The 8,480-nt window shown below is 45.8% G+C and overlaps 1 protein-coding gene across 1 annotated transcript in view; it reads right to left on the reverse strand.

Moving 5' to 3' along the window:
• The window catches only part of Arhgef10 (Rho guanine nucleotide exchange factor 10), an 86,371-nt gene that overhangs the window by 15,833 nt on the left and 62,058 nt on the right, over positions 1 to 8,480 (reverse strand). The window contains exons 20-23 of the mRNA XM_010620365.1: positions 6,792 to 6,907; positions 2,632 to 2,759; positions 2,400 to 2,500; positions 1,253 to 1,374 (exon numbers count right to left, since the gene is read on the reverse strand). Of these exons, the coding sequence (XP_010618667.1) occupies positions 1,253 to 1,374; positions 2,400 to 2,500; positions 2,632 to 2,759; positions 6,792 to 6,907 (467 nt within the window). The remainder of the gene's footprint in view (positions 1 to 1,252; positions 1,375 to 2,399; positions 2,501 to 2,631; positions 2,760 to 6,791; positions 6,908 to 8,480) is intronic.

The raw sequence follows: 8,480 nt of genomic DNA on the forward strand, positions 1-8,480 counted from the left end.
TATCTTGTGACCAACCTGGCTTATGTGTTTCCTTTAAACAGAAGGCCACAGCCTCACCAGTGTGGTCATACCACCTACTCTATGAAGCCCACGCAGGTGATGAGCTCTCTTAATAAGACGCCCAGTACTTTCTAGATGATCACGGTAGACTGGCACATCAGTGTCAAGAGGTGGCATTTTCTCAATTATTTAGCTCTATTCCCTCCTCCTGAACTATGGCCTTATGACCTTCTCAACAGCTCTTTGCAAATTAGGGTCAAAATAGTCTTCCCAAGGACCAAAGCTGAAGAGCGACTTCGTAATTTCTCAAATGGCATTCTAACATCTAACCACAAACCTCAGGTTCATTACCTATTGAAGCCTAAAACAGGAAGGTGAAATAGCTTAATACATAGCCATGCTGGTCAGAGATCTCAGGATCCCACAGGGAAGCCCAAATCCTCAGATACTCCGGTCTATCACATAAAACAGCACAGGATTTTCACATAATATATTCACATCTGCCCAGGAACTTTAGATCAGCTGTAGATTACTCCTAACCCTAATGTGATGTACTCACCACATACAGAGCCCTCATACTGTACCGTGCAGGTAATGTGAATGCAAAAAACTCTGCACATGTCCTGTACAGACATGCTTCTAACTGAATATTTTTGATCGACTGAGTCCATGGTCAACTGTGTTAAGTCTGGAACATTTAGTGTGAAGAGGTGGACTTAGTCTTTGGCATTTCATTTTCAGAACCTCCCAACCACAAGGAAAGCCAGTGTCATGGGGCACCTCAGAGGGGGCGAGGTTAGAATGGAAGACCAGGAGTGAACAATGGTGCCATCCTTAAAGTAAGGCAACTTGCCAATGCCCTGTCTTAAATACGATTTGTTTAAAGGTCTGAGGAAGTGGCTCAATGCAAAGGCCCTTACTGCAAAAAGGCACATTCCCCAGATCATGGAAGCCACTGAGAGCCACCAGAGTGCTGGTCACAGTGCCTGAGTCCAGTGCTCAGCTGCAGCCCGGGGTCAGGGCTGTCCAGCAGAAGTCAAGGAGGTCAGGTTTGTGGAGCAGATGTGGGAAAGCTCTTGCCTCTGGCAGGGGACCTGAGCCACGCCATGCATCAAGCATGCCTTGGCCCTCACAGGTCACCACTCCACACCTGGCAGCACCACCCAGCACTGGGCACCACAGCCAAGGGCTGGGCCTGGGCTTCAGGCTCCAAAAGCAGCCCCGAGTACCTCCAAGCAAACGCAGCGCCCACCTTGAACTCGGGCTGCCTGGCCACCATCACGGGCATGTGTCCCACCAGGAGCGGGTGCGTGTCCTTCTTGGTCTGACTCCCGTCGTCGTCCACACAGAACCAGCCCAGATGGTTGTCCTCCTCTGCAGAGAGCACAGCCCTGTGAGGCACAGATGCTCCCGCCGTCCCCCAAGCGAGAACGGCAACTCATGCCAGGGTGGCACAGCTTGGCCCACAGGGCCCTGCCACCTCAGAGCAGCCATGCAAGCTGTGTAGCTCTGGCTCCTCTGCTCCTGCGTCAGCCTCCCCGTGCTCAGCCTTCCCACAGTGCGGAGATGCCCGCATTCACACACGGCACAGGGAGTCCCTACGTGCAGCTGACACTGCACAAGGACCAGAGGACGTGTTTCGCTACTGAAGCAAATGGCCGCCTCGGCCTTGAAGAGCAGGAAAGGAACTAGAAGGAGTTTATTTTCACACGCTGTTTCCCTCTGCAGAGAGCGGGCCAGTTCCTGGCTGATCTGCTCTGAAGCTAACTCCACAAGCCACTCAATTATTCAGGGAGAGAAAAAAAAACCTGGCTAGGCTTCCTTCCGGGACAAACACAGCCAAGTCAGGCTCCCCTTCACAACAGAAGTCCCTCCCTCCCCTTCTGCTGGCCCTGACCACGAGGAAACCCACATCTGACCTCTGCCGCTCCTCTGTATTTCATTCCCAGGAGACATTTCAGACTGCATGCAAGGGAGGCTGTCACACCTGTGTGCACACGTGCACACACAAACACACCATCCCAGGAGAGCTGTATAAATCACACATATGTGGATTGAGGAAAAGGGACCCAAGACCAGGAACATGGTATCAGGTCACAGGCAGGCCCTCACCATGCAGGGTAGCAGTCAGCCAGGTGGCACACAGAAGGGCGCCCCTGAAGTACCCCAGGGCCTGGCAGGCCTAACCTTGTGCTTGCCACTCACGTGTGCCTCAGAGCTCTCCTGACTCCATGGGTGCCCCTGGCCTGGTTCCCACGGCCCCGGGATTGCATGTAAACTTCTCAGTCACCAGTGCCAGACACAGTGTTCCCATCCTGAACCCTCCTCCCTGGGGCGGCAGGGACCTGGCTCTCACAGGGCTACCGCCCACCCCACCGGCATCCTGTAGCTCATCTTACCCAGGGCGAGCTTGGCCATCTGCAGGTTGCTGGTCCAGGCCTCTTTGATGGCAGGTGTGAACGTACTGAACACGGCTGTGAAGAAAGTCGGCCGCCCCGACCTGCAGGAAGAATCGGCGGTGCTCGCTCTACCCCGTGAGCTCTGCTTCAGGACAGAGCCGCCAATCCGAGACAACACTGCCCACACATCCTGACAAAGGACCTTCCTTTCCACCTTGGCCAGGTCACTCACTTGTCCTGCTTCCCGGGCAGCTGTAACTGAATTCTGCAGCGGTCGGCTGCTCTGATCTCATCTTCCTTTTTCACAATCAAGCTCTGTAAGCCTGAAGTCCAGTCATGGGCTACTGACTGATTCAAGTTCTACAAAGAAAATGCAGACACATACTTTTAAATATTTAAAAGTACTTAAGAGCTGCTGGTGCAGCCACCATCGCTCCAGTGCCAGGAAGGTAGCCACAGGGGCACCCCTGAACCACCCCCATGCTCTCAGACCTTCTGATTGTGCCAGTCTTTGGATCCACTCTGCAGAGGCAGAGGTGGTCTTAAAGGGTATTTTTCTGAGCTCCCAACTTTGAGCATCTTTGAGCATCTTTAAAGAAGGGGCAGGGGAAACCGGTAGTAGAACTGTGTGGAGTTCAACCCTTCAAGAGGTCGGGAACTCAATCTGGGCCTTGCAGCCTGAGATCAGTCTGCATCGTGGGATTCTACCATCAGCTAGCTGAGGCCCAGGGACTTGGTTCTGCACATGGCAGTGCATGTTGTATATTATGAAAGCAGAAATATAGTCTGAAAGAAGCACTTCAAATTCATTTTTTTCTTTCTTTACCTCATTCCACTCTGCAAATTCTTTCTTTTTTCTGTCTTTTTTCTCCAACTCAGTCTCTTGCTCCACCATATTATCCCTCATCTCCCTTTCTGTTTCTGCTCCTGCCCTCAGATTTCTTCTTTTATCATTTCTTCTCTTTTCTTTATGTTCTTTTCTTCTGTCATTCTACCTCACTCAAGGGATAATAATTTCAAGGGAAAGTGAGCCCCTATTACTGTTAAGGGGATATATTCTTGTACTTATACTTCTACTCTGTCTATCCCTTTTGAATTTAACAGTTTCCTAAAGATTGTGTGGTCATCCTATGTCCACTGGCTTCACTTGAAATCTTCTCCAATTCTTTTACTTCTCTACTCCTCTCCTCCTAACTCTGTCTAAGCCCCAATCATAAATGGTAAATATGCTATATTGAAAAGTTTATTCACTGCAAACATATTTTGGACTGCTTCTTGGTTTTAATTTAATACACACAGTGTAAAGGTGATAGTCTAATGACTACCACAAGTGGTCAAATTGCAAGTTATGCTTGATCATATTGTGTTGCTGTTTGTATCAATTGGGATAAAGGATTGTGATTGATTTAATGAGCTGTTTTCTCTGATATTATGAAAATGAGAATGTCTCTGAGTTATTAGAGACCCAAAAGCTAAAGCGCAACTCTATCAGAAAGATTTAAGTAATAACGCAGAAATTAAACCAAGAACAGCCCAACAACAAAAATAAAAATGAGAAAACACTTAAGCAAGACACAAAGACAAACTTCCAGTTTACCAATGGTAAACAGCAGGGCAAATGAGGATGAAAAGTCTGATAGTGAACCACCAGGACACCATGAACTCAAAGCACAGGAAGTAACAAAACAGATCAATCAGGCTCTAGAAAAATTCAAAACAGAAATAATTTCCCAGATAACCATAGAGATGGTGAGCAAAATGAAAGTTGTGATTCGAGATTGTAGAACAGAAACTGACAAAAAAATAGATGAGCTCAGGACCACGATAGAAGCCATGAAGGCCCAGCATAAGAAAGAAATGGAAACAATAAATGCCCAATATAGGAAAGAAATGAATCCATAAAACAGATTCAAACAGACACCCAGGAGATTAAAAACTCATTGAAAGTGTTCACAGAACAATAAAAGAATGTGAAGATAGAATCTCAGATATAGAACATTAAAATTACAGTCAGTGATCATGAAGAGAGGTCTCTTAAAAACAGTAGGGGATTGTGAGAAATCGATCCAACAACTCCTAGATGATGCAAAGAAGAATAACATAAGACTCATAGGAATACAGGAAGTAGCAGGAGAAAATACAAATGACTTAAAAAAGCTGTTCACAGAATTAATGACAGAAAACTTCCCAAACAGAGGGGAAGAATTTGACATACAGAGAAGTGAGGCATACAGGACTCCAACTAGCCACGATAAAAAAACAACTACATCTAGACATATAATAATCAAGATCCCAGAAACACAACAGAAGAACAAAATACTACAAGAAATAAGAGAAAAGAAACAAATCACATGCAAAGGAAAGCCCATCAGAATCACAGCAGACTTTTCAACACAAACCCTCAGGTCAAGGAGAGCCTGGAGTGAGGTATTTCAAGTCCTAAAAGAAAACAACCTTCAACCTAGACTGATGTATCCTGCAAAACTCTCTTTCAAAATGGATGGGGAAATAAGATACTTCCATGACAAAGAACACCTGAGGAACTTCATCAATACCAAACCAGCACTACAAGGAATTCTAAATGATATACTAGAAAAAGACAATGAAGGTAACAACACCATGAGCCCCAAAACAGCAAATCAAATAGGCAATGCAAGAAACTAAAAGGAGAAAGTGAGAAAGTAAAAAGAGTCAACAAAAGGCCAATAACAGGACAATAATAAGTCAGTACATATCAGTTCTAACCATCAATGTCAATGGCCTCAACTCACCAATCAAGAGAAATAGACTGGCAGAATGGATTAAGAAGAAAAATCCAACAATATGTTGCATACAAGAAACACACCTAGTAAAAAAAGAAGCCCATAGACTGAAAGTGAAAGGATGGAAAACAATTTTCCACACAAGAGGAGCAATCTTACTTGCAGACAAAGTAAATTTCAAACCAAAACTGATTAAAAGAGACAAAGAAGGCCACCACATCCTGGTAAAGGGAACAATTCAAGAGGAAGAAATGACAATCATAAACATATATGCACCAAATATTAATGCCCCCAACTATATAAAAGAAATATTATAAAAACATGAAAAACCAAATAAGCACTAATACAATTGTAGTGAGGGATCTAAATACCCCACTTTCACAAACAGACAGATCATCTAGGCAAAAAAATCAACAATGAAATACTAGAACTGAACTAAGCTTTTGAACTCATGGACTTAATAGATATCTATAGAGTGTTCCACCCCACAAAATCAGAATATACATTCTTTTCGGCTGCACATGGGTCATTCTCCAAGATAGACCATATAACTAGCTCACAGAACAGGTTTGAACATCACAGAGGAAATTAAAGAAGAAATTACACAGTTTTTACAAATAAATGAAACTACCAATACAACATACAGGAATCTATGGGACACAATGAAAGCAGTTCTATGTGGAAAATTCATGACACTAAATGCCCACACTAGGAAAACAGAGCGAGCTCAAATAAACAACCTAATGATGAATCTTAGACTACTAGAAAAACAAAAGCAAGAAAAACCCAAAGCTCGAACCTATGTTTATAGTGGCACAGTTTGTAATAGCTAAAACTTGAAAACAGCACATTTGCCCATCAGTTAGAAATTGGATAAAGAAGATATGGTTTATCTATAAAAAGGAATACTACTCAGCCATAAAGAATGAGAAATTAGATTCATTCATAGGAAAATGGATATATATTGAGGATATACTTTTAAGTGAAATAAATAAGTCACATGTGCAAATACCGAATAGTTTCTCTGGTGTGAAAAGGTATAATAGTACATAAGATCCTAATGAGATAACTGACAATGTGAAATAGGAAGAAAAGGGCTAAAGATGTAGGAAAAGTGGGAAGGGTAGGGGAAAATTAATAAAGGAAAAGAAAAAATATGAGAAAATGAAAAAATGGAAATAAAGTGTTTGTAAATGGGGAGGGGAGGAGAGGGTGAAGGGAGGGCAGGGACAAGGGGAAAAAAATGAGAAATAAGAACCTGTCATTGTAAAGGTACAAGATTCCAATGATGAATGTAACTGTACTGTATACCTAAAATGTACCAATACACTCAATTTAAAAAAAAAAAAGTACTTAAGAGGAGAAAAGGCAGAGTTGCAGATGTAGCACAAACATCCCGGCAGACCCAGCCATACTTGTATCTGACTGTGAAAAAGCCCCAGCTGGGGCCGAGCACAGCATGCACGGCTGCAGTGAACGGCAGTCTCGGCAAAGCCAAGGGAACAGCACCGAAGCGTCCCCGCCTCCCAGCCAGGAGAGGGGCGGTCAGGCGGGCCCGTCCGACATGGAGCAGCCTCAGCCCACTCAAGGTCCAGGCTGAAACAGTATCCCAAGTGCAGGGCGGCCTTACCTGGTAGTTCCCTCTGAGGCTCCCTATCAGCTGGGTGATCTGGCCCACGACATTCAGGTCGTGCAGCAGGTTCTGCAGATCTTGGTAAAGCTGCCCGGGCCCCAGGTAGGCTTTGTCTGCGAGTAAGCAAGGAGAAGAACATGCAGGACCAGACAACCTGTGTTCTAACCTTCTGAAAATAGTAGCCCCATGCCCCTCATCCAGCCTCCCCAGGTTAGTATCGTCATAAAAGTGTAAATTACATAACCTCTATTAGTAAGAGGCACCCAGAATTAATAGTCAATCTGAACCAATTCTGCAATACTTGGGTCACCCAACATCAGAGTTCCCAGCAATCTTTCCTAAATTTAAAGAGAATGGAAATGGTTTGTCTGTGCCGATCACATCCACACTGCCGAGAGGCTTCTGGGGGTTCGTGTGGGAGCAGGAGCTGGGGCGCAGACATGGTCCCCCACTGACCAGGAAACCGGCTCGGTCACACAAGAGCAGAAGCGAAGCCTATGATTTCAATCAATGTGCCACAGGGCCGCCTCCTATTCCCATGTAAACACTGAGCCTGGGCTCACACAGCCAGCCAGAGAGGCGCAAGGAGTGTATCTGGGTACTGCCCGGCACCACCTGCCACAGCACTGTGACATTATGCAGGGCACTGAGCCACAAGGGTCCAGCAGGGTCCGATGCTGCTCTGGCCATGCTGAATTCCTACCAACTCTGCACAAAGGACCAGCGTGTTCATCCTGCACTGTGCCCTGCAGGTGCCTGTATATCCTTTGGCACACCAAACACAAAGAGGGTGTCTGTGTTTCATCATAACCACTTCATAAATACATGCATCCCAAAAACACTCCTAGAGCCATCTGTTACTCTGCAGACACCTGAGCTAAACACCGGATCGTAAGGGTACCCACACTCATGGCAGAAGGGACTTTCATCACTGGTCCAGACAAACTCAAGCATCAGGAAGGCCCACCAGAAAGGCTGTACATCTGTTCCACCCATGAAACATGCCTATCACCATTTCTTTGCCTTGCAGTATGCTTATAACTCGGACTGTTTTTGTCCAATGACACCTATTTGTTTTCATTTGCCAACTTTTTAATTTTTTTGCAGTGTGGGGATCCAGCCTAGGTCCCTGTGCAAGTGATTCAATTCTCTCCCCCTGAACTACATCTCCATCCTCGTTTGTAAACTTGTGAGGGTAAATACCACACACACATCCTTGTAGTAAAACTATAAGTGCTACACTAGCTTGATTAACTAACCAATACCTACTGTACCATTTACCATTCAATAAAACTGAGCCGAAGGAGAACCACGCCTGCTCCCAACCCAGCCGCCATCGCTCAAGCGCCGGGAGGTAGGCCGGGCCCCGATCCACCTCGGGAAGGAGAACCACGCCTGCTCCCGACCCAGCAGTCATCGCTCAAGCGCCGGGAAGGCAGCCGCATGGGCACCCCTGAACCCCCATAATTCCACCCCCCCACACTCTCAGACCTCCTGACTGTGCAAGTCTTTGGACCCACTCTGCAAAGACAGAGGTGGTCATCAAGGGTATTTTTCTGAGTTCTCAACTTTGAACATCTTTAAAGAAAGGGCGTGGGAAATCTGTAATAGAACGTTGCAGAGTTCAACCATTCAGAAGGATGGGGAACTCAATCTGGGCCTTGCAGCCCGAGGTCAGTCAGCGTC

This window comes from Fukomys damarensis, unplaced genomic scaffold (genome assembly GCF_012274545.1).
Source record: "Fukomys damarensis isolate Sample0158 unplaced genomic scaffold, DMR_v1.0_HiC HiC_scaffold_18, whole genome shotgun sequence".
Classification (NCBI taxonomy): Eukaryota; Metazoa; Chordata; class Mammalia; order Rodentia; family Bathyergidae; genus Fukomys; species Fukomys damarensis.